This window comes from Melanostigma gelatinosum, assembly GCF_949748355.1.
Source record: "Melanostigma gelatinosum genome assembly, chromosome: 8".
Lineage (NCBI taxonomy): Eukaryota > Metazoa > Chordata > Actinopteri > Perciformes > Zoarcidae > Melanostigma > Melanostigma gelatinosum.
The window spans coordinates 14,919,574-14,946,572 of record NC_136641.1 but is presented as its reverse complement, the minus strand read 5'-3'; the positions used below and the strand labels follow the sequence as shown (position 1 = coordinate 14,946,572).

The 26,999-nt window shown below is 41.8% G+C and overlaps 2 protein-coding genes across 4 annotated transcripts; one reads left to right on the top strand and one right to left on the bottom strand.

The window, feature by feature from the left end:
* Positions 1 to 4,759: 4,759 nt before the first annotated feature.
* Positions 4,760 to 12,348, top strand: LOC306780958 (myosin light polypeptide 6; the record flags this gene model as incomplete). 3 transcript variants are annotated; one of them, XM_079273521.1, is made up of 6 exons in its annotated part: positions 4,760 to 4,936; positions 7,769 to 7,796; positions 9,165 to 9,308; positions 9,464 to 9,637; positions 9,981 to 10,058; positions 11,720 to 12,348. In XM_079273521.1, 6 exons carry the CDS (start codon positions 4,760 to 4,762, stop codon positions 11,746 to 11,748), a joined length of 630 nt encoding a protein of 209 aa, XP_079129647.1. In that variant the 3' UTR covers positions 11,749 to 12,348. The 3 variants fall into 3 exon arrangements, with proteins under 3 accessions (XP_079129647.1, XP_079129646.1, XP_079129648.1); XM_079273520.1 differs by lacking the exon at positions 7,769 to 7,796 and adding an exon at positions 7,521 to 7,548; XM_079273522.1 differs by lacking the exons at positions 4,760 to 4,936; positions 7,769 to 7,796 and adding exons at positions 7,043 to 7,113; positions 7,521 to 7,548.
* Positions 12,349 to 15,777: 3,429 nt separating this feature from the next.
* c1ql4a (complement component 1, q subcomponent-like 4) lies at positions 15,778 to 22,917 on the bottom strand (the record flags this gene model as incomplete). The annotated part of the gene is made up of 2 exons (XM_079273506.1): positions 22,369 to 22,917; positions 15,778 to 15,957 (listed from the first exon to the last, which is right to left on the bottom strand). Exons 1-2 carry the CDS (start codon positions 22,912 to 22,914, stop codon positions 15,778 to 15,780), a joined length of 726 nt encoding a protein of 241 aa, XP_079129632.1. The 5' UTR covers positions 22,915 to 22,917.
* Between the last annotated feature and the right edge of the window lie 4,082 nt (positions 22,918 to 26,999).

Here is a 26,999-nt window from a genome sequence, read left to right as displayed (position 1 = left end):
CCAAAAAACGCTGCCACAAGTGAGTTGTCTCTCGCTCTGGTCCCCTGGGACTCAGAGTGGAATGGGAGGGATTTGTGTGCTGCGCTGACAGATGGGTCCTTGTTCCTGTCTTTTTCTTCATCTCTATCTCCCTCTCCCTCTTTCGCTAAAACACAGACACACTCACACACACCAAGACTGCACGAATACAATAGGAATTAAAGCTCTACACACATGCTCCCTGGACCGCTTCTGAAAGCTGAGCCCCTTGTAGTGATCATAAAAGATGGAGGGAGCGTGGATTTGCAAGAGGGGTTGGCGTAGTAAGGGGTGGGGGTCATGTGGCACGGGATGCTGAGAGAGATGACATTGTATTGTTGACAAACCAAAAATAAAAGTTGGTTGTGTCAACCATTTTCCAAGTTTTGTCTGTAACAGAAAACTTTCTTGCGCAAGTCTATCTTCAACATATGCATTTTACCTGACTGTTTTCAAGTTTTTCCATTTTGTTGCTAAACTGTGTGTGTGTGTGTGTGTGTGTTAAGAAGTCCCAGGGCTCAGTTCTCTCCATTTGCTGCTCACTGAGGCTGAATATGGTTCTAGCAGACTTTGCTGAGGGAGAGACTGACAGCTTACTGACTCCGCTGCACACAGGGGAACATCAATGGTCTAACACACACATCAACACACACAGACAGTTGATGATATTTTAACTTCAATTAAATCTCTTGATGTTAACTGACTCTTACACCATTCTGTGTTTGTTTTTTCAGTTTTTATTTTTCACTGCAAAACATATTTAAGTGAGATATTTCAGATAAGTCTAAATGTTGAATCCTTTTAAAAGTGAAACCTCAAGCCAATTATTTTTACTTCATATAACTTAATATATCCGTTTTTCTCTATGTGGAGATCAAACTATATTAATCATTAATATCACAACATAAATTCAAGTTTACGGTGGCAGGTTTTCACTGTGCAATATGCATCGTGAAAATGTACCAATGTACATTAAATCTTTACACATGAACACACAAGATGCACGATAGACTCGGTTATCTTTATCTCCTTTTGTAGGAATATAATCCCATGTTTTGACTTGACACCAGCACATACATTTTTTTTGGCAAATGGCTTTCCATATCCATACAACTAAGATGTCAACAACTTAGAGTTGTCTGGTTTACAAAGTGAGTCTTGATAAGATCTAGCAGAATCTCACCCAGGCAATAGGAGCATATTTTGTGCATCTTATTCCTCTTCCTTTGGGCTAATGGATTTGGAAAACATTCCAATTGGGCAGAAATGTAGCTACAGAATGGGAATCAGGCCTGAGGGCAATTCTCACTAAGTGGAGAGAGAGCCACTAAACAAAGGTGCCTGTGGTTTCATATTCAGGATACTTTACAACCTCCGTCCCAGGACATCAACAGTGTTTTTGGGTGTGCTGTTAGAGGGGGCAGAAGAGGGGGAGGAGGATCCATCTGCCATGCTGCCGGCCCTCAGGGAGACGGGCATATCCCAAGGGTGTTTTGGAGAGAGAGGGGCTGAAAGGATTACACCCAACCACTAATCAACGACGGTAATCTGTGGGCCCCCGTGCAAAATCCCCACCGATCCAAATAACAATTTGGGACAGAAGAAAAAAATCTCAGCGTACAGGGGCATCGACTGATGTTGTACAACCTGACAAATCCAAGGACAAATCCAGGTGACTTTTAATTGGGAGCCTCAACGGTGGAGGTGTGATTGGCAAAGAGCCATCGTGTCTCTGTGATCAGGTGCAAGTGTCCCACAAGTGGCCTCTGATTCCCAGTGTGACCATTATGCAAATACAAAAAAACTAGGCAAGCCTGCAACATAAATTAGTCTAACGGATAAAAGCACTTTTCCAATCAAATCAGATTGCAAAAGGTTTTTCTTGCATTTTTGGTGGACGTGACCCAAAATAACAAAATATTAGAAATTGTAAAAACATTTCACGAGTGTTTCACACGTTTATCTATTTGTCATTTCTTTACAGGAATCAGAAATTGCTGTCATTTGTCTGTAGTCTTGAAGATGAACCTCCAACAGCTGATTTCATGTTGTCACAAGGTGAATCCTGCAGAAAAGTTTTCCCTGAGCCGTCCAAAGCATTTGAAACAGCAGGAACCTACACAAGGTGCAGCTGCTGAGTTATTGTCCTGGCAGGTCTTTCCATCTGATAAAAGAATAGCAGGGAATCAAGTTACCACTAGTTTCATGGTCCCTTGTCAGTGGTTTTGATGTCTGGGGTCTGGGTGGGGTCTGGATCTGGTAGTGGTGGGTTTAAAGCTCCACAGAAGCAAGACGCTGCCTAATGATGGTGCCAGTCCTCCAGGGCATAGGGAACTGGAGCATCCTGGCCTGCACCACCTCTACCTCCTGCAGTATGCCCATTGGCTAGGCAGCCTCTAAGCCGCCTATCCCCATAGCCTCATTGTTTAGTGGGCCCAGCACTGTCAATATTAAGCCTGGCTAATGTGATCTTGAGGCAGCTGGAGCAGCCCCGATTATTACCATGACACAGCCGAGTGAGGGGTGTAATATCATTAAAAATAAATCAGGTGGTTTGGAGATTTGCTGTAGCATGGGGGACTTTGAATGACATTAAAGTGGGAGAACTGCCATAATTTCATTAGTCAGTAGGGCCCCTCAAAGGATCTCTTGAAACATTTCCTTTAAGTTGGAGTAATTGAATTTGCTTTCACAACACTGCACACAAAATTACAGAAAGGGAAAACGATGACAGTAATGTTTCCAATTAAGTGTCTAATAATTTAGAAAATTAATTTCAGACATGTTAAGAACTATGCAGACACCTGGATAGGATACTATTTCAATCAGCTAATTATGGATATTCCTATTGTTATTATTAGCCTCTTGTGGTGGATGATTGTTGCAAATGATGAGGAAAACGTGAGCTACTGCTAATCGTCTTAAACTGCACTGAGCTGTCTGCTCGGCAGACTCATCAGCGATCAGCTGACAATAGGCTGCAGGCTGACAGAATATAATTAAAATTTCAAAAATAAATATAATAAAAAGCTATGTTTTAGTTTTTGTATGTATGTAGATAATCGGAATGACTTTCTAAGTGAGTCTTTTCTCTTAATTTTGCATGTTCGATCCGCTGTTAAAGCGCCAGGAGTGCTGTTGGTCTCGCAGCAAGGGTCTTATGTCGCTATTGTTTTGACGCTCGACCCACATAAACGGTAATTTCAAGGCCCATTGAGCGCGCGATGGATTGTTCCAAAAATCCACTGAGGAGTGGGGAGCATTGATTGTTGGAGGAACGGGTAGAGTGACGCCAGAAGTTGTAAATCTGTTTTTCTCTGCAGTGACGTTAAATTCAATCATATAACATCGAAATAGGGCGTCACTCTTAAAGCCAAAGATCGGCTTAGACCATTTTACTGAAGTTAAGTACACATGTATTAGGCTACCATAGAAAACTTGAATTAGTCCTATGGTCCAAAATAAAAAGGACAGGTAGAAAAAGGATTGTGCCGAATGGCACATTTATATTAATTATGTAGGTCATATTATATTAAAGTATTATAATCTATACATAATAAGTTATGTGTTGCTTATATTTTGTATTGTTATTTGACTCTGCCAAATGTGCTGGAGTAAAAAGTACAATATTTCCCACTAAAATGTAGTGGTGCAAAAGTATAAAGTCGCAGAAAATATAAAAACTCAAGTAAAGTACAAGTACCTCAAACTTCTAGTTAAGTACTTGAGTAAATGTAGTATTACTTTACACCACTGGATGGATAGACAGACAGAGAGATAGAAATGCAATGCATCATCATCGTTATTATCGTTACAAATACTGTTCTTTTTTAGTCACGGGGTCTCTGTTGTATCAAACCATGCATGAGGTAGACCTGCAATTCAATTAAATAACGGATTTGTGTTTATTGAGTTGAAGCAAGTTGAAGCCAAGAGCGTCAGTGATCGTGTCTTCTTGCTGTACAATAGGGACATCTAGTGGCACTATGTTGAACTACTGTCTACTTTTGGCTGTGTCATGTTGTACATACTGTGTAGTGTTTCTGGATTTACATCACTGCTGTATTAATGTGTCTGTTGCATTTTATATAATGTGTCTGTTGCATTTTATATAATATTGAGCAGTTAAATCTACAGTGATACATTATATTCTGAAAAGATCGTCATGAGTCACCCTCAGGTAAAAAACATGTATCTCTAAAAAAATCAACTTTTCATGAGCTCAGAAAGCAGCTTTGTTTTCAGCTTTGTGACCATGCATTTTTACAGCGAATCCAAGAGGGGTTTTAATTGTTTATTTATCTTAAGAAGTAGGGAGATCTTCTCAACCAATAAAGGAACACCCCATCTTTCAGTTTATCAGACATAAACAAATTAAAAATCACCAAGAGATTGGAGATACATGGTTTTCAATGGACAGGAAGGGTATGAAAAAAAAGAACTGAAAAGTAAATAAGGCTGTCAGACAAATAGTGCAGTAAAAAGTACAATATTTGCCTAGTAGAAAGTAGAAAGTTGCATAAAATACAACAAAGTACAAGTAGCTACAATTCTACAAGTACAGTACTTAAGTAAATGTACTGCATTCCACCACTGGGTCCCTGAGCATCATCGGCATCATCAACCTGCTTTTATCCTCCCCTCCCCACAGCTCCACAGGATATGCACATCTGACACACTTTATTCATAGCTTGATACCTCCTCTCAGCAGCCACACCAGCAGCTGGTGCAGAGATTAGGAATGCCTCCGAAAAGAGAATCCTCCATGAAGAAGTCTCCTTCACCAGTGACCCAGCCCAGACTGGGTCCTCCTTACCCCTGCCTCCCTGTGGCTCCTGCGGATCCAAAACCGGCTCCAGAGAAGAAACCTAGGATGCTGCGTCCTTCGGATTCACCATTCGACCCCACTGCTTTGGAGGTGAGTGTAGACTACAGTAAGCTTTTTATGACAAAGCTAATGTGGGGCATTCATAAACTAGGACTATAATTAGAAATGGCATGTACTATATCATCTATGATTTAATGTACAGTGTTTAGTCATCTTTAGCAAGATGGTAAATCTAAATAGTAACTTGTTTGCCATTTAGTTCTGTAAAAAAAAAGAATATGCTGATTAGTTGCGAAGCAGCTTTCTACTATATCGATGCTAATAAACTGTCAGCCTCAATCTGGACTGAGACTGAATCTAAGCTCAGCAAAGAAATGGGGCACTGAAAGTGAGAATGTCAGTCAGTGACCTCCTTAGGGAGAAAGGGGCTGTTTTCTGTCACAGTTTGTGCTATTTCTTTCTTCAAGAAGAAGATTCCAACAAATGAATGTGACCTACACACCTATTAATATTATCATTAATCCGAGAAGCAAAATAACAAGAGAAAATCACTAATTCAACTCAAGTCAGGACATTTTTATTCTTCACTCGATTCATAATTTAGAGAGGTTTCACTTGCCCCACTTTTCAAAGCTAAAAACTGGCTGCAAAGAAAATGGACCTCCCCATACTTCTGTCCTTTGACTGAAATAACAGTTTGTGAGATACATCCCAGATATAACTTGACCAACCTGTGGAACTTTGTCTACTGTCATATTACAGATATAGTACAGTCTGTCTATGTAGTGACACATGTTGGCTGCTTATGTTAACACATAAGGCAATGAGGCATTGAGCAAAGAGAATGGGATTCATTAAAAACGGTGCCCTTTATATTGTATACTCTGGAAATGAAGTAAATATGAAGTTGATATATTTAATGAGAAAATATAACATATCAATAAATACAGGAATTTAGTGAACTAAGTAAGTACCTTGACCAAATAAATAGTGTTAACATTACAAATGTCCAAGCTATTGGTGTTCTCAGGTAAAAGGCAGGGATAGATCAATCAGACAAAACATGAATGTAAAGATGTCTTGAAGAAACTCAAACTATACTGATGCCCACATTAGACTTTGTGCTAATGTGCTTCATCTTTGTTCGTGCTTTAGCTTTGCTGCCATTCTCTAGTGCTTTAAGTGTTACACTGTGTTGCTGTTACTACACGATTGTATGGAGCGAGACTGTCCCAATTAGCCTGTGAGGATATGTGGGTCATGTTAAGACATTCACTTCTGCTCACAGTGGGACCACGGACATGACAATAGGCCAGAGTTCCTGCTGGGCAAAGACAGTGCTTTAGCCAAGGCTGTGAAGACATACGACATCAGTCCATGATCTCACAGGCCGAAAGTAATCCATCATTCCTGCATGGCCGGACACTCATATCCTTATTGCAAAGCCGAGCAAAGTCATCCAGTGCAATCATGCATTCATTGACCCAAGTTGGATCAAAGTCAAACACCCACCACAAAGGGACAAAGATTCTTTAAAACATCTTTAAAATCATGTCCGAATCAGAACACACATCAATTAACATTGGGTCCATTGACTCTCTGCCTACTTTGTAAATTAAGGGCAGGCTGCTTAAAAGTAATATATGTTTAAGATCCCCTCTGAGATAAAATACTGTCTTTGGAATGATAATTTGTGTCTGATATGTTTTTTTAACAAAAAAAGTGAACCTTGATAAAAGCTCTTAACCCAGAAACCATGAATATGCACTGGCCTATTGCTAAAGAGTTTACTTGACACACAATGTGTCCTACTTCACCGATTTCATTCTCTCGTTCACTCCGTCCGTATGTGCACTGGAGACTTCAAATTTCCCATTAACACTAGTTGTGATGTCACATTTTTGTCAACATATTTAAATCTGTTCCTTATTCATGTAAAGGCAGGCTGGTCAGAATATGTGAAATTAAACAGTATACAGTTGCGTATTACATGTAGCCTACCTGTCACCTCAATCATAAAGTGAGTAGTTCAAGCAGCGTTAAGGCTTAAAAATAATGTACTGCATCACACAAAACATACCTTAATCTCTATTCCTATATATGGAGTCTAGTTGTCCGCCTCATGCGTTGACGTCGTGCGTCGTGCGTCATGACGCACTGCCGCTATAGTTTAGGTTTTCTCCTCCCCACCCAGCCCTTCTCTGAGAACCGTCACACGTTCTTTGGTTTGCCGACGCCTCTGACACACCTCAGCCAACACAGCCATGGTGGGTTTTTTACCTTTCCTCGACTCGACTCACGCAGCAATTTGTCTTTGTGTAATTAGCTTCTTGTCTCAAGAAAATAGTTTAGCTTTTCATATATGATAAGTTGAGTTTGAAATGTCGGAATTGGCTCGCGGGTTGCTAGCGGAAGTGCAACTTTTGAGAAGCTAACGTTAGCTCGGTCGGTAGATGGATTAAAGTTAACATTCACACGACATTCTAATTAATGTGGTCTAAAGACCCGCGTGTAGACCAACTGTTGCTGAATGTGCTTCTCTTATGGAATGTGTTGTTTGAGTAAATCTAACTATTCGAAAAAATATGTGCGAACGCCTTTGAAGTTAACCCAAGCTAGCTTATTGCAGAGCAAAATGATCCATAATCATGTAGCCCAATTTCTCTTTGAACAGTCTGACTTCTCGGAAGATCAAATCATTGGTGAGTTTTGATTCTGTGTCGTGGCACTTCGAAGATCTCTCTTGTTTTGCATGCTTTCATTCTTGCTTGGCTGAGATGACATTTTACTCTGTATCTCCACTACCACCCTGCTCTATGCCCGCCTGTCATGTCGTTAGTTTGTAGGCTAAACTTTTGGTTATCCTTCTTAATTTCTGTACTGTTTCATCACTTTCCACTTGCAACTGCTTGTCCTTTCCAGATTGAGTTTAACCTGGATCAGATTCATGGTAAGTCCGTGAAAGGGGACCGCCTTAGCACAGATGGCTATCTCGATCGGAGTGTTTAGGGTGTGATCTGCATGTTAGTTTTGGGTAAACCTAACGTTAACCTGTTTCAACCGTGAAGTAGAGTCGCTTTGCACTGTTGTTTGGTCCGTCACAAGTCAGTCACATTTTGCATATAACGTTATAATACTTTAACCGTGTGCTGCAGTGTTTTTGTGTGTGGCCAATCATGCATTAGCGGTACATATGAAGCCAAATATAGCCAAATATAGCCAAAGCTCACATGTGTTATAAGCCAGTCCTGGTTGTGTCAGTTAGCCATAAGCTTTGCCTGTTATCTTCCAGCGTGCCCTTTTTTGGTGCTGGATACAGTGGTGCATGTTTTTGTCCTAGGTCTGGTTTGTTTAATCGCAGTTGACATAATGGGCTATAGCTACTCTCACTCTCCACCTACTTTGCTTCACTCCTCTATTACCAAATATGGTGTTGGGAAAAGTGCTCACAGGCCAGAAGGGAAGAGTCACATTCCTCAGAACAGGAATAAACAGTGCCTGAGCTTTTTGGGGAATAGCTTGCTTGTTTCATAACATTTGGACCAGATTTTTTTTAAATCTAACATACTACATCCATACCAGTTTGTTTTGGTTCTTTATTTAAGGCATGCTATAGTTACCATTACAATTTAAACCCATTTCCATGATATTCTGAGATATTTTAAATCTTTGAAAACTAAATGCAACTGAGTGTTTGCATGTTCAAACTACAACAACAATGACAGAACATGTAGTGGTGCACTAGTAAAGTTGTTTCAATTTGTGTTTGTCAAGGTGTGGTGAAAAAGTCACAGACCAACCAGATGACTAATGTTGATATGCAGTATTTGCTGAATTGAGGAAGTTGGAAAGGTGTTTAGAGAGCAAGCTTTTGCAACCACAGTCTACCATGCAACGGTTCTAGTAATGAGATGCATAAAAGACTTTTAGATTTTTGGAGCGTTTGAACGAAGCGTGTCTTATCAGTTTGTGTTTGCCTGTAGATTTGTACAATTTATTCATACATCTTTTATCCTGGAGTGCCTAAAGTGGTATATGAAACATACGCAGGTTAGTCAGCGTAGTCCTGTGTGTCCTGTCTGGTCACTTTAAATGTAGGCCTACCGGAAATGACATGATCTGGCAGAAAACCAGATCATGTCAAAACCTTTGCTTTTCTTGTCTGCCTGTTGTCATTTATTGGCTTTTCTGATTTCATCTATTTCCAGGTCTCTTACTATCTCCATGTCATTCCTTCATAGCTGTCTGCTGATCACTTCATGTTTTACAATCATTCATATCCCTGCCCTAACTCGTCCCGTGTCTGTGTATCCTGCAGAGTTTAAGGAGGCATTCTTGCTGTTCGACAGGACAGGAGATGGAAAGATTAGCTTCAGCCAGTGTGGGGATGTCATGCGGGCCCTGGGACAGAACCCTGTCAATGCTGAGGTGCTCAAGGTCCTGGGCAACCCCAAGGCTGAGGGTGAGAGGAACAAAAATAAACCTGATGGGAGTTATCTCTTTGAATGTACATGCATGATGAAATTGTCACTGCGCTTCTTAATCTTCTGGTGGCAACAGTGCGTTTTGCAGCTGGAGGCGAACAGATTTTCCTCATAAGTTTGTTTATTTTCACAGAGCTGAACCACAAGATGCTCGACTTTGAGCAGTTCCTGCCCATGTTCCAGGCCATCGCTAAGAATAAAGATCAGGGCTCCATGGAGGATTTTGTGGAGGGACTGCGTGTCTTTGACAAGGAGGGCAACGGCACAGTAATGGGAGCAGAGCTCCGTCACGTCCTCACCACGCTAGGCAAGTTGCATTTTTATCACCCTTTAATAGACTGCTGGAAGGGAAGACAATTTTGATTTAATGTATACACACTATTTACATTTGTTTCACTTACACAAAAATACTGTAATCCCCACAATGCATGGCGTCAATGCAAAATGTATTTGCTGAAAACGGAATTTACATGGTATCATGAGTAACCTATTTGCTATAGTTATTAATTTGGCGTAATCGGGGGTGCAAGTGTGTTTTTAGTGTTCTTATTGTAGTTTTTAACTTACCTGTGTACTTCTCTTTTATTATTCATTTTTTAAATCGTGGTAATGTCACCCATGTCATATGTATTAATGTTTTTCTTGTTCAGGTGAGAAAATGTCAGAGGAGGAAGTTGAGACGCTCTTGGCGGGACACGAAGATGCCAATGGCTGCATCAATTATGAAGGTGAGAGGGAAAGTAATACACAACATGCCATGATTTGGCTGATGGCTGCGTGACAATCCTGTTGCCACATACCTGCTACTGTCAATGAAACCTCATACCCTGGCATAGCAATGTGTTAATGAAACTACAGTCGGCACATGCATTGTACTGTGCGGTGTGTCCTCTTGCGCCCCCCCCCCCCCTGAAAGATTAAAATATAATTTATATATATTTTATTTACCTAATTTATCTGCACTGTGTTTCACCGAAGACGGGGCTCTACACACCCCGTGTGTATATGTGAGCAGGAAGATGTCTTTCAAACACTGGCAGTCCGTTCACTTGTTGCCTCGCTGCCAATATCAGCTGCTGTGTTTCAATGATGTTAGGCTAAACAAAAACGTGCTTTCAGGCTGAAATTCTTCTGTGGTGTTAAAAGCAGTCACCCGGGGGAAAACACTGTCCTAGTTATCTGAAGGCAGTCATTGGAAGCACCTCTTTTAACTACTAAACTGTCACCAGAGTAAGCTAATGCTTGATTTAGTCTTACGATGTGGGTATCCATCCTCTTGACCTCTTTGTGCGTCTTTACACTTGTGGTTAATTGACTGCTCTAAGGGGCCGTGTATAACAGTGTGTTAACTGTTCTTCCTTCACAGCATTTGTCCGCCACATCATGTCAGGCTGAGGGCCGGTGCGGGCATTTGGTATATCATCAGATTGCACCTCCAGGCTTTCCTGCATTTTAGTTGTTAAATAATCCCCTAACGCTTACCGGCTGTAGTTTTGCTCTTCTTAATTTGCGAACAGGAACAGTGTGCTGTTGCAAAGTAGATTTGACCTGTAGGTGCCTGTGGGAAAGCCTTGTGGTCCCGCTCATATTTAGTCCTGAGGCTTTGACCCATGTGTAGCCTCCTGTTGTTCAGTCTCTCCTACAGCAGTCTGTCTTGGCCCCTGGCTGCCGCATGCCCCTCTGCATGTGTCTGAGACTCCCCTCAGTTTATAAAGGGGATATGATGGACACACAGGGAAGTGACTGGTCTCATTCAGAGGAGAGCCTGGTGGCCACTGTCGAGTTATTTGAGCTGATGGGTGTGGATGTCACAAGGCAGCTCTTCTAATCTCATTTGCATGTCATTTACACTATTAAAATAGGCTTTTTCCTCTGTTGGTGTCAGAGGTGCTGCTCTTATCAAACCGATAAAATAGACTGTTCACTTTACACTGCAGACATTTTCCTTACATTTGAATATAGCTACCAGCTTTGGGAGAGTGGACTAGTCCCTTTTTTCTACTAACCAGAGAAATGCAACGAGTTGCTCTTGTGCTGATTATTTTCTCCTCTCTACTCATGGAAGCTGAATTTGTAGCTGACCGCTGTCTGACCGGACTTAGCTCCCTTGACCGTCTTCCCTTTTCTCTGCTTCTCAACTAGAGGAAAGCATACAGCGAGGATGGCTTCTCTAACCAGCTCTTCTCGGATCATAGACATGGCCATATGCTTTGGCTAAATAGGAGATGGGAGATGATTATCTCACCTCTTTCTCTCAGTACCATTTTCAACCCTTCTCTCCTGCGGGGGAACAGAACATGTCGGGGGATCTGCCTCCAAATGCAGCATCTCCCTCCCAGGATCTAGAGCACGACTCTCACACCTGTCTCTCTTGTGTCTTCTTTTACAGAACTGGTCAGGATGGTCATGAACGGGTGAAGTCGAAGATCGGCCAGCTTTTTCTACCCTATCACACGTACCCTCTTTTTTTCAGATAGCTTTTACAACACCTGTCCCACCCAACCTTTTCCACGGATTGGTTTTCCACATTCATTTGATTTAAGAAGTGCCTTTACATTTCCTACAAAGACCACAAATGGCTCTGGCTATTGCTGCCAGGTCCATTTACAAATGTGACCAACCTATATGCATTCAAGAGTCTTAATGCTTGCATTGTTTGCAATAACATTCCAAGATGCAGCAATTAAGATGAGATCAATTGATAATGATATACTGTAAATATTGATACTAGTGTGTCAATTTTGGATGGGACATTAATATATATATATATTTATATTTATATATATATATATATATATATAAATGTGTACATGTATGGTATACAGCTGTCAGCAACCTACTGTATCATTGGCTAAGAACTTCTTTGGCTGAGGAATGTGCTTCTCTAATCCTGCGGTAAACCGGTATATTCAAAACACACTATCATGATGTACAGTAACATTTCAAATGGGTTCCCATGTTTTTAATTCACCCCAGTTTTGTTGCTGCATTTAAATAAATGTTTTTCCTGAAAACTAATTTGGGTGGTTTTGAGTTGATTTGTTTGATTTGATGGAATAAGGTGCGAGTTCTGTTACTGCGTAGTCGTCTTAGGTTGATGCTTTCCCTCGACACAAGAGGGCAGTGTTGCTGCTGGAATCAGCTGGTCAGAAGGACCAAATTATTGTTCAGCGTGTAATACAAGAGGTATAGATCTGCTCTTAATGCTTTGTTTTGTTTTTTTTGCTAAATAAATAATTTTAAGTAAATCATGAATGTGAGCTTTAGCGCTCCAGTCAATCTTCGCTTTAATTATTTGTTTGAGACGTTTTATGGTATCTCATAATTGGTTGCCATTGTTTAGGGTCATTGCGAACTCAAATTTCAACCAAAAACATTTTTCGTGGCCATGCTGTACATTGTCAAAGGAATGAGTCGGTGACAAAGCACCACGGTATTGGCAGTAGAAGGCTGTTTGGTGGCTTCCTGACCTTTTCTTCATTTTCCTTACAAGCAGACGCAACTATTTCCTCTCATTAGGCACCACATCGTTTGGAGTGTGCAGCTCGTGTGTGGGGGCGATGGTTCAGGAGGGTGTCAGTCCACTGCTGAATAGGTTGTCCACTAATTACTCGGTGTGTATGTGTGTGGTCGATGGAAGTCAAGGCTATTGATTATTTTAATCCTCCTATTTGTGAGTCTGTGATCCTCGTGGCTCTGCATTCGACAGGGGAATCGCTAATGGGCCTCAGCGCGGCCTGTCTCAGACCTCTCTCCGTCCAATTAACTTTCAACTGGAATCTGCCAGCAGAGAGCCGGGGGCTGGGCCCAGGCACGGCTCGGGCTACATCCCTCAGTGTCCGCTCAGGAGCAACAGATTCACCAAATCCTTTAAGTCTAGAATGCCGTCAGCTCTCTTCTCTAATTAGACACTTTACTTTTTGCCAGTAATCTAAGAGGTATTCATGATTCATTTTCTTTAACATGGAGATGACCTCGCTCTCTCTCCATGTTTAAGGAACTGTTAAAGTGGCAATATTGGAAATTGGGATCCCTTGAATTAACTGGTGACATTAACCAGAAAACAATGCATAGTGTGGACATTTTCATCAACTGCCTGTAGTTTTGTGTATCATATAGTTTTGTGTAATATGAAATCACACCCACAGTTCAAATACTCTGTGTTCCTCAGTTCTTTCATGCCAAGTGTAACAAAGTAGCGTTCATAGACCATTCATAAACGTAAAGACTAAATGTATGACACATATTTAATTTAAATAAAGAGCCAATGGTGAGTTAATTAAATATACAAGAACCTATCTTGTATACGTATTACCTTTCTTCTTTAATTTGAAATAAATACACATCATACTGATTATTAGCAAATTGTGAAAATAACAGTCAGATAGTTGATAGAAAATTAGTCATTAATCTCTTTTAACCATTTATCAAAATATAAAATTTTCATGGAAAGAAATCTCCACAGGCCCCAGCTTCTCAAATGTAAGGATTTGCTTATTTTCTTTCTAATGGTATTAAACAGAATGTCTTTGGGTTTTGGGCTGTTGGTCAGACAAAAGACTTTAAAAAAAAAAGAAATTATTCAAGAAAAAGATTTGTTGGATGGACCAATCATTAAAAGTCATTCATTTTAATCAACAATTAATTTAGGAAGTAATAAAGTTGTTTTTTTCTTTTCCCTTAGCCCTATGTATATATATATATTTCAGAAATGTAGTTTCTCAAAGAGGCTGGATAAGTGTGTGTGTAAGAGAGCACGAGCACAGCATGACTTCCATAAAATCAGCGTGGGATTATCAGTAAATTGAGATAAATGTACTAATATTATTGAAGGAGGTTTTCACAAATTCCCTGGATTTATTTCTTGTTATTAGTGAGCTCGCCAACAAATAATCTTGGGTCAAAAGTCTAAACAATGTCACGCCTCATCCATCAAACACTGAACCAATTTGGTTTGTTTGTACAATTGATGACTATATTCTAAGATTCAACCTGTAAACATCGGCTGGATTGTGTAGATCCTGGGTGTATTATGAGCAGAGATCAATCTAGCGGTATTAATGTTTGTGTCTTAACTGTCTTACGACATATTGGAAATCCATGTTGTAGCAGACCGAGGCTGTGGTCTGCCACTATTGGTTCGATCTCAGCTGTAAGTCCACGAAGCCGTGTCATATATCCAATTCTCCACAGTCGGTCCAAGTGGTCACTCCAATTAAAACCGAACAACGGTCTGCATGCATTTCTGGCAATTTATGTTGAACATGCATACCTTTATTTAGCCCGGACCTTCACCATGCCAAAACAACATGCAAGAACACAGACGTGGTAGGTAGGTATAGATATTTTTAATAGCACTTCTCTACTCGGCCTATTCAACATAGCAGTCAGCCCATCCCAGGATTACTGTGCTGATACATATGATACTTTGACAGGGTCTCTCAAAAATAAAGTACTAAGTAGGTATGGCAGTGTAATTACAGTAACGTGCCTGTAATGTGTTGTACAACATTAAATGTAAGTAAAACACTGCAGTTGTTAACTTTCACTGCTGCATTATATTACAATATCTATGTATCCACTCATACTACTGACCCCACACACACACAATATTATCAATAATGCACTTGGCAATTAAAACTTCATCACACACAAGTGCCATCCATAAAATGCGATGCCTTATAATATGTCTTGCTGCGATATCCTGCTTCATGATGACAACAGGAAAGAGAGGTCAAACATCTGTGTTCATTCAGATGGCCTTATTCCGATCAGTATGGCCTCAATGCAGGGTGAATCACAACAGGGATTTCATTTCGACTGGTGCAATTCACTTTAGGGAAAAGAATAGTTCACAATGATGAGTTGCAAAACATAGGCAGGCCGTTCGGTCAGAGGTCACTGGAATGGAGAGCAGAAATGTGTAAGGTGAAGACTGGAACACAGTCCATGTGTTTGCCTCAGCTTAGTCATTGTGATTAATGGCACCCTCAACGCCATTATTGCATTAAAAAAACAATTATGCTGAAAGATTGTTATATTCTAGTTCTCACAATGTCAGTTAATATGGAACACATTAAAGTATTTTAGATATTTCCGAGCCGCAACGTGCAATTGTTATGTGCACCTATACTGTACATCTTCTGTTATTCATATTTGCACAAAGGGCGCCATTAATTGCAGTTGCTTATGATTGGCTCAAAATCACGCAACTCGACTTAATTCCACCTATCTTTGACTTTCACTCGATCCGTCCTTTTGTAGTCTGTGTGTAATCTCAGCATGTCTGTATGTGTGTGTGTATATTTTTGTCTGTCCATGTTGTAATCGAGAGTCTGCATGTCTGTATATGTGCGTTGATTGGCATACGTTAATGTCTGTGTAAGTGTTATTATGTCTAAGTGTGTGTGTGTGTCGGTGTCCAGTCCACGTGAGGAAGGATTAGATTCAGTCTGGGTAGATGAGGAAACCGGAGAAGGTGCTGTACTTGTTTGTGTTCCCTCCGTGGACCTTCCCTCCGTCCAGCTGCACACACACCTCATCACCCACGTCCAAATGCAGGATCACACTGTTGGAGGCGTAGTCGTAATTCTGATCCGCGTCCTGAGCGATGGCGCTGGCTCTTACCTGTCACCCACAGAGGACATACGCATTGACAATTAGAACATGGAGGAAACTGAACAAACACTTGCAAATGTCACCGACACTTATTCAACAGCTCCACGAGCTCAGCAGCTCTTTCAAACCAAAAGCACTACCTCATTCCTTTATCACATTTTTCTTTTTCCAGGCTGGATCATGATCAATTATTAACAGCCTTCAGATGAGACACTCGTGAGTATGACATCACCTCTGCAGTCATGCTGGATAAACAGATGGATGGGATTGTGACCTGTGACCCCAAAGGTGGAATGAGAACACGACCACTCCGCCGGTTATCGATCAGCTGTGGCTCACAGCCGGACGGAGGGTGGAGATCTGAATGGGTTGTGGAGATAAGCGCAATCATTGGGGACAACAGGTTGTCCGCGGGGGAAACTATAGCTCAGCCGAGAAACAGCATCGCTATCCACATCAGCTATTGACCTGTTGCTTGTGATCCTAGGGCCAGTTCAATATGCATGATATTGAGTGGCTATGCCGAAGCCAGACAGTTTCACATTTGCATGCTGTGTGTGGGTTCGGTGTTATTGACCAGTGGATCTTTACTTCTTTGATCTTTGAGCAGTGGATCTTTACTTGTTTGTTAACACATTTAATTGGGTTTACTCATTGTAGAGATTTAATTACACATGCTTGGATTGGATACCAAGCATACCACTGCATTATTTCAGTGGTATGGCGGTTTTTTTAAACTGGCATGTACATATCTCAGGGGCTTAGAGTAAATATTGTCTGTATATTATAGATGGATAGATGGATAGAAAAAGTGTAATTGTACACTAAGTTGCATTCCTAAAAACTTCCCAAGTAGGGTGTATCAATAATTCTGGCGTAGCAGCTCGAATCATCAGACATATGTCAGCCATCAGTGGCCTTGTGTCTGGCTCACTGTCCGTCTACGGTGGGAGCACTCAATCCGTGTCAGCAGCCAGACAAGACACTCACATCTCCATGACAGACAAAGAATATGATCTGCAACTCAACTACCATCATGTCATTCCCATCACTGGGGCCTCTTTCTCCCCAACGAGCATGCATCAATTTGAAAACAGTCAATCACCGAGCAACACAGCCTGAATTACTGTCACAGAAAAAGTATGCTCTTATCCCTGTGCACTTATCCGTTTTGCCATTGTCTGACAGCCCTATTGTTCACCATCTATCTACCCTGGTGTTGTGTTCAATTTCATGGCCACCATCTGTAGGTCTTCTCCTTAAATTAAATGCAGGTCATGGATGTTGCATCCGAGGTACTGCACGTTGGTGACCAGTGGTTAAGCATCTCCCTGTCTAAAACAGATTGATTAAGGGTGCAGATTAGTCAATCTCCTGAGGCTTCACAGCTCAATAACCACACATAAAACTGTTACACTACTACAACAGTCTTGTTTTGTTAGATTTAAGATTCTGTAGTCCGCAGGGGTGTTTTTAGGCATCCTAGGCTGCCTCTGACTAAAACGGCTACAATTCTCACTGCAGAGTTATTCGGCTTTTATCATTTCAATAGGCAAGTGTGCACTGTAGCCGTATCATGTAGTAAATGTGAAATCGAATTGGAATAAACATTGCCTCAGTGGGAAAAAGTTGAGGAAGTAAAAGTTAGTTACAGAAACTGACAGAGTGTCTGGGACGTGGAGAAGTGAAAGACATGCCTGTGCATGCAGGTGCACCTGTTCATACAACAAGAAACCTGTATATTATTAAAATCACACATAATTTATATAGTGTAAGGTATGGTTATGTATATAAAACCAGCATGAGATATATGGAATGCAGACATGCTCAATGCACCCGTGTCCTAGAGATACATACAGTATACTGTGTTGTGTGCCTGTGGTTATCTGGTGTAGAGCCACAAAATGTTAAAAAATGACGCCGTGTGTGTAGACACTATACATCGTCCTGTGGTTAAGAGGCTGACCAATAAATCTGGCAGTTGAATTATTTTATCACTTCTGTTATTTGACATCCTTTATATCTATGACAGTGTGTGTATGGTATCGTTTTCACCTTGTGTGTCATCGCGGCAAAATGTGATCTTTGAGTCATCTACTGAAGAGTCTTTTGTCAGATTTTGTCACCGCGATTGCATCACATCTGTGCGAGATTCAGAACAGTTCATAGGTAGAAAGGAACATTGAGTATTGATCATTTGTTATATAATCAGAAAAAAATTATCTTTTATTTTTATTTTATTTGGGGTACCCTTGTGTTACCCAGGCAGCCCAATTAGTATAACTAAACAATCAACTTAATCTACTCTCTGGCCCCCTGGACCATCTCTCAAATAACGACACCAATCCATTGTCATCTGAAAAGGTTATATTGTTCTTCTGCTTGACATGTGTAGTGACAGCCAATATCAAATTTGCATCTTTCGCTGCAGCTGACAGTTGTTGTGACTTCCTATCGCCACAAGGCATATGTCATCCTGCTCATTATTTTATCCAAACAGTGTAACCCAGGGAGATGTAGGGAGATCTTTCCCCCCTCAGGTCTTCTCAGATTCTCATGACTTAATTCATGAAAGTGCGGCTGAATACTCACACAAGAGAATAATATTCATCAGTCAATAGATGTAATTTTGCCAACATACAATATGCAAATTGATGCTTCAGCTGATGTTCCTGTGCGTGAAGGAGTAATGCAAGCCGTCCATTAACGTAGATGCCAGACAGACAGGCATGATAGAGCCGTGGTGGGATTAGGACAGGAAGCCGACGGAGGAGAGGGATACGGCTGGAGGACACAGCCTGATCCATGTGAACCACCCAGCACACTGTGCTGATCCTGGAGCTTGAAGGGTTGTGAGCCGTGAGGCAGGGGCCCCCAGGGTTTGCCTGTGGCTGTCTGTCTCTGCCTACCCCTTTCATTATAGGGCCTCCAGTAAACACGCCTGGGAGCAGAGGGGGCCACAGGCAAGGAGAAAGGAGTAGAGGGGTGGTGGAGGTGTGGGGAGTAGCTGCAGTGTCATTGTCTGTACAAGTGGAGCTGCAGCGCTGAAGGCAGACAAGGATAGACAAAAAGTAGGGAGAGGGGGAAGAAACAAAAACAAGGGCCAGGGGGTTGAGGAAAGGGGAGGGGGCCTAGAGCAACAGACTGATCAAGCGAGGCTATTTTGTGAGACCGGTGAGATGTGGGGGTGTATGAAGCCTTGTTTTTATCGGTGGGTCTGTGCTCCACTGGTAATAAAACTGACAAGATTCATTCACTGTGATATACTGACCTCTTAGAGCAGAGACAACAGAAAAGTAGCTGTTAAACTTACCTAAGGGACTCCAGCACATGGCAGGAGGGTTGGTGACGGGTGGTGGGGGGCGATGTTGTGGAAATAGAATATTTGTTGAATAGGTTTTCCCTCTCCTTTGGGAGCCCAGGGATTACGCGGCGACAAGCGACTGTAGCATTGAACCGTACCTTAGATTGCTATTACCTGCCATTCAGTGTTACAGTCTGTAGTCTGCTGCGCTATAATGGTAAAACCTTTGGACAGTGTGAAAGGAATTGACATATTTGAATTGTTTCATAAGAGGCACATTTGTACATTTAATTTAGATCTCTAATGGACTGAAAGACATCATCTTGTCTGAATTATGAGAGCCATTTCTGTTATATATACCGGTATATATATGTCTAACACTTTCCCTCTCTCTGAGGCGTATTTTTATTATTATCTTTCACCTATAGCATATCTGTGTCTCTGTACTGGGAAAGTTAATACAGGTACCGGTCATTACAGCAAGTGATGACATTTTAACACTACAATAACTTGACCTTTAACTGAGCCATTAAAAGAGTCTGGTGGAAAAAAGGGAAAATGAAATGGGAGCCGAGCCAGTATCTATTTGTCTACATTGTAATATATTATTTGTTATAGATATACAGTGGTGCACTATGGGAATATAAATAAGTAGGGGGACAGCTTGCCAACCAGTTAATGAGGAGAAAGGAAGGGATCGCTGAGAAGGAACGCATGACGTATCACCAACCTTCATCCAGCATGCCCACATTAGCATAGACCGTCTTAATAACATTTGCCACCTATCTGGAATATTAAGTAGCACACAACGCATAATATCCTTGACAGTGATTTAGGAATAGGGTGATTAAACACATTTATAACAGCACGGGCACCAATCGGGAAGTACATTTATAACTATTTGTTTTGAGTAAAGCTAAATTAATATTCAATCATTGAGTATTGTAGTGATGTATGAATGCATCATCTTTCCAACTGGGTTATCACATTTGGCATTCTGTGCCCTCTGTTTCATAGCTATGCATTTAAAAGGGGTGAATGGGGTCTAACAGTGTTGAGCACACATCCACATCGGAATTGGAATTGTACTGTAAGTCAATTACCATTGCATTATACAAACATGGAAGCAACTGAAGTGTGAACCTCTTCAATCACAAATCCCCTAACTCTGAAGCCCTGTCACGATGCTGCAATGATTTGTGAAAGTTAGATTGAAGTGTGAGCAGGTATAGGCTTCACAGAGCGGGGACTTAGGAAAGGTAATAAGTATTGGCTCTAGGAATCCCATAGAAGCCATGCCACAGTCCCCACATCCTCCTGAGATCCTGGCATCATACCACACTCATGTCACATGAGTCCAACGCTAAGGCAGTGTGCCTATTTAAACATCATTAGCGAAGATATCGGAGTTCTAACAAGCCCTCGAGGAAATCTATTGGTATCCAGAATTAATGAAGTCACTGTTTCACTTCACACTCCCCAGCTACAATTGGTGCATAAATACAGTTTGTTAACCAATTTTCTCTCTTTCTCTGGCCGACCTTGATCACTTGTCAAGCCCGAGACATGTTGAGTGGGTGTCCATTGGTCATCATGCCTGATCTCATCGCGGCCTTCACCACCAGCCTCCCCGATGCCTCGTCTACCAGCCCACTGTCTCCACGCCTCCATGAAGTCATCTATCTTCCTCTGCTCCACCCCTGATCTTTCCATCAACTCACTTGTCTTGTTTTGCTACTCACTTTCACTGTCTCAGAGTGGACGCCTCGGCATGTCTATGTCATGTCAAGTCTCTTGTGTTTCATTCATTCTTGCTGAACCTGTCCCAAGACGAGCAGGAGGACCGGCTGCCTATAAAGCCAACGTTACAGACGACCGTATCTGTTGTGGTGTAAAAGTTACGGCTCAAGCCAAAAGGGAAGGTGGCAATTTGTGGCTATGGCAATCCTTCTTTATTGGGTTTAAAATATACCCAGTGGGCAGAAGAATTATCCAAGAAAGCCTCAGCACTTTATAGACACTCCATTGTCATCTACAAGAAGCACCGTTTATTTAGATCCTTGTGTGGAAGAGCGCTTTACAACACAACTGTTTAAGGAGGAATCCTGACGGGTGTCAGATAGACCAGGGTTAAATGATTGAGTTGAGTGAAAGGATAATTAATGGAGAATCAATGAACAAGCTGAGGAGGGGTGAGGAGAGGAAAGTATAGCGGGTGTTCACGGTATCTAATTTAAGATGTCAAATTATTGAGCGGGTTAAGATGGCTTGAATGATAATACAAGACATTGAGTTGTGGCACCACATCTAAATGGAATATTGTAAATCAACCTTATTTACAACTGTCGAATTTAACCACACAGTATGTATGAGCGTGTATAAGAGTCCTTGGTGTACTACCTGTCTAGAAAGGGAGGTCTGAGCAGAGAGTATTTGCATTTGAAGTCCTTGATGAATGAATGAATGTAAAAAAAAACAACTTGAAGAATGTTTCCTGAATTTGGAGTCCTCTGGTGAATTCCCTGTGATGTATCCCACCTCTCCTATCCTCTCCCCCCCCCCCCCATCAGCCCGTGTCTTTAATTAGTGTCTGGGGAATGAGCGAGTGGATGAGTGGACTGTCAATTTTACATTCATTATTTATTTAGCTGAGATGTAAACTGACTGGTCCACGTACTGACAGACATTTCTCCTGTGCTCTTTTGCACTTCTGTTTAGGCGATAATCAAGCTCTGTGTATGATACTTACTAATTAGACTGTTCCTTTTGGCGGCGGCGGCATTCTGCCACTTGTCATTTAGCCAAAGTGTGTATGAGAATGCAAATATCCGTAGCTGTGATTTTGGACTGTACAGCATGCGTTTCCTTTAATGAGGAGAAAGATTGCTCTTTCATTCTTTGGCTGTCATGTTGCCACCTGCTAAGTGGAATGTGCTCCGAATCGGAAGAGCTCAATGTTACTGGGGTGAATGCGAGTTATGGTTACACAGGATGGTCAACTGTGGAAAAAAGAATCTGTTGCATGGTCGTGTGTGCGCATACATACAAACACATACATGCAGACCCTCTATTGTACACACCTTCTTGCATGCACACATACACACGCATTTACTTACCAGTCCGTTCTTCTTCAGGTCTGCCCACATGCTGGTCCCATCACCACCTCTCATTAGAACATGGTAGGTGAAGAAGTAGATGCCCGGCAGAGGACAGGTGAACTTGCCGGTGCTGGGCTCATAGTAGTTGCCTACATTGGTCACCACGTCATCAAACTTCAGTATTTCACTCCCCTCGTGCTGCTTGCGTAGCCCTGCGTAAAAGGCAATTTTGGGAGTGTAGAGTGAGGGAGAATAGCCACCAGGACCTGGACCTGGGGGCCCCTGTGGCCCTGGTTTGCCTGGCTCTCCAGGGGGTCCGCGTGCTCCTTGAGGGCCATGGATCCCTGGAGGCCCACGAAACCCAGGCTTAATCTTCTTCCCCGAGTAATCCTGGGGTGGAGGAGACACAGCTGTCAGCTCCTGGCCAGGCTGAGACGTAGTGTAGGGGTCACAAACCATCCTGCAGCTTCCAAGCATTTCAAAATGGCTCCCCGGATTTTCGGCGTTGCCCCCTTTGGTTGTATGGACCAGCAGGGGAATGGCCACCAACAGTATTAGAACCATGGCCACACCTACAGCAGCTCCAATGACGCGTTTCCTGCGGCTGAGCCGTGAAGCGGCCAGCGTCAGGAAGTCCTCTTCCCCCTTGGCTGGAATAGTGCCGGCCAGGATGAAGCCTCTCAGAGAACCAGTTTGGTGTAAAGAGGTGCAGAAGGATGTGGAGAGGAGTGGAAGGAAAACTGTGTGTCACTGCGCTAAGTATGAGAGAGAGTGCAAAGTGGAAGACGGCCAGGAAGGAATCAAGCGGATGAGAGGATCCTTGAAAAATGGTCGACACGTCCAAGGGACCAGGAACACAATATTTCAAAGCCTAAAAAGATGAAAACTTCACACATCCCCGTGTTCAAGGAAATAAGCACAAAAATCTGGGATTTCTCAGATTTGTGGTGACACACTAGAAAAAAAACAATTCAACTGATTAAGTCTCATTGCAATTGTTTTGACTTCCCTCGTTTTCCTCCAGTTCACTTTATTTTTCAGCATCAGACAGAAACCATAACTGGCACTGAGAGGGTTGTTGTGGAAGCCAAGCTTATTAAAAGCATGCTGGAACCAGGGATGGTGCCAAATTCAGCTCATTGAAGAGGGGGTGGAGGTATTGTTGTATTGTGTTTTGCTGGATGAAGGGTAATTTAAAGTTTTTTCAAAGAAAAACCATCTATCAAGCCCCTCCTTAAAAAGTGCAGGATTTCACTTCATGTGGATGTTTCACTTAATGCCATGACTGTAAGTGACAAAAGTTCAGAGATCAGATATATTTTCCTGATACAATTCACATGTCACTGTCCACATTAAAAATGTCCGTTTTCAGGAAGCCAATAAGCCTTTTAATAGATTCCTCCACTGGTTATATCTGCATCTGGAAAAAAGAGCAAAGAGAGGACAGACACCCTAAATTGATTTGTCCTTATTGTTATTTACAGCATGTAACTAGTTGCATTCATTCAAAGAATGATTCAAATCAAATGATCAAGATAAAAATAAAAAAGGTATGTTTTAAATGAAGATGGAATTATTTTTATTTTATTTTTTTAAATAAGGAAAATTATCATTTTAGTTAGTTTCATTGTATCTCTTTTGAGCCGACATTTGATTTACATAAAATACGCGATGATCTACAATGCACAATGAACATGTTTCTGGTTGAATTTGAAACAGTTAAAAGAAACAGAAATAGACAAAGAAAACTCACCATCTGCTCTTTATGATGCACAGATATTTGTGAAGCAGACAACATTTTTTTCTGTGAATCCGTTCCGTCCACGTCCCACCAAAATTACTGAAGGACTTTAAATGGAGAGCCACGGGCGCGCGGGAGATGCCAGGAAAGTGATGAGAGTTTCTTAATCAGCGCTTAATCCCCTCTTTTCCTTCCCGGTAGAAAATAGAGTTTAAATGCAGCTAACTTCAGATGAAATTAAGCCCCGAAAATACCTGTTAGAACACTTTGACGCAATTCCAAATGAGGAGCGCACGGCAACCAGACTCTCCTATCCAGAGTGGCTGTGACTGTATCGCTTATCGCAGTGTGGTCCATGGGCAGCCCTCGTCGACACCTGTTAGATCTCTCTCCCCTTCGCTCGCTCTCTCTCGCTCTCTCTCGCTCTCTCTCGCTCTCTCTCTCTCTCTCTCTCTCTCTCCTTTACATCATACTAGCATTTCTATTTTGCTATGTTGTGTCAAGCTGCATTGGCATTTACTGGCAACCACCTAATGTGAACTAGACAACACGCCTCCCATCTGCATCTTGACATTCACCTGTTGTTAGAGGCAAACTCTTAGAAGAAAATGTTTGATAAAGTGTTCCAGAATGAAGGCAGATGTTTTTCATCTTCATGTGCACCGTGGAAGGGAGGACAGAGGACGGTGACTTAAATAAAAAATGCGTCAGCATGATGTGTGAGGAATGGAGAGGATACACTAAATGTTCCCCTGACCATTGTATGTGTGTGTGACCCGTATCCCACAGCTATAACGCCTCATTAGTGAGACACCCTGCCCCACAAGCTGTGCTGCTCTTTTTCCTTAACCCAAAAACCTTACACACAAACACATACAATGCTTGCACTCTGGTACACAAACACGTATGCACACACAAATACAGGTATTCATGGACAAACAGTTTTTGCACCATTAGTAATGTTTGGTATTCTTGTATCAGTTTCCTTGCTGTGACAATGACAGTGGGGAAATAATGTGATGGAGGATCACCTTCCATTTCAGCTACATCTTGGGCAGATTTTTACCTCATATCACCATTTCCTTAGAGTTTTGTGTCACCTGTCTGACACGCTCAATCGCAAATCTGCGAGTTTAAAGTTTGAAGACTGACGCACTGGGAGCAAGGGGAATAGGACTGCATATTTGATGACACTCTTTTTATTAACCACCACCTCTTCGACCTCTCTCTCCTCAGATATGATTACCACTGTCTGGCCATGTAGGGATCAACCAACCTGATCCCACCGCACATGGAGGGGCAGTTGAGGTGGTTTTGAGTTGGTGTTGGTGGAAAAATACAAGAAAACAAAACACATAATTGTAATTGTATTAGAGACATACATTTACCTTGTGAGGGGTAGGATCACGTTTTGTAAACATAGTGAGTTCATCAGCAACAACATAATGCCATAGTTCATCAGTTTCCCATGACCGATCAGAAAATGTCCTCTATTACCAATCATACGGTTTCAGCAGCTGTTGAGTGAATAAAGATGGACTGTTGAGATGAAAACATTGCACAATGCCTGGACAGCATCTGTGACTGTTGAAGTTGATTGTTGCCCACTTGCAAGTGAGAAGATTCTCAAGAATTAAACTCTGAAAGAGATCTTTTCTTGATGACAGAATTTCCAGCACTGAGGGAAGGTTTGGGGAGCGATGGCCTGTGATATTTCCTTTGGGAAATGTTGGTATAGCTGAGCAGCGTGGATGGGAGTTGAAGGCGGTGTCAGTCCCAGTTTGCATGGTCTGTCAGTCTGTCTTACTGGAACAGTGCTCAGAGGTCCTAAGCAGCATGGGGCAGATAATCATTGCCAACAGTCAGAGGCAATATGCTCAGGATTGGATTTTTAAAGCCTGTTAAAATATTACTGAGGTGATTAATATTGAAATATGTGCATGTCTTTCAGCTGTCTGTCTCCCTCTCTCCCTATTCTCTTCTTGATTTGTTCCCCTTAGTATTCACACTCACCAAAATTTCAACATGATGCATTATGTTGATGAAATGCTTTGTTTTTTTTAATTCAGTGCAATTGCTTTATTGTGTCACTTGACTTTGCTTTGACTCACACAGCCTCCACTGTCACCAATAGAAAACGTACGAAACAGTACTGGGCTTTTTGAATAATCAGTTTGTTTAATAATTAATTTCATATATAATGACACACCACGAATAAATCTTTGTCTTTTGTGCACACGCCTGCATAATTCGAGCTCTAGCTTTTCTCTCTTCTGTTCTGTGTAAACAAGTAAGAGCGACGCAGGAACTTATTTCCGGTCACATTACTCATGTTGTATTTCTCTTCTGCTATGGCTGGTTTGTCTGCATAGTTTTTTAAAGACACTACTAATTCTTCAATTCAGCCATTCACAGCAACATTTAATTTACTCTATATGACTACAAAACAAATGTTTCTTGCAAGCGTATAGTGGTAATGGGTGGAACAATCTCCGTCAGTGATAGGTATATGTGACATTGTTTTGTTTTCAGACTGTGGCACTGTCACACAATCCACACCAGTGCAGGGAGTGTGACCAACACACACTGAGCATCAGCTCTGAGGGATGATGACACGCAGTCCCCAGGAGGCACGTTGCTGCCGGAGGGCCGTCACTCCCAGGGGACCACTGCTCACGTCTTCCACAGTTAACAGTGACAAGAATCCAGCTATCAAGCTCCCATTCTTTGCTGTGAAAGACACTCTCTTGTAAAACAATTCAGAGGCCATTAGGGATATAAAGAGGTGATTTGAGGCAAGAATAAAGCATCTACATTGCTGCATATTCATTCATGGTCTGTACATGAAGAGTAACATATGAAGAAACATGTGATAATTGTATTTGGTTTGACCCTTGAAAATAAGAGT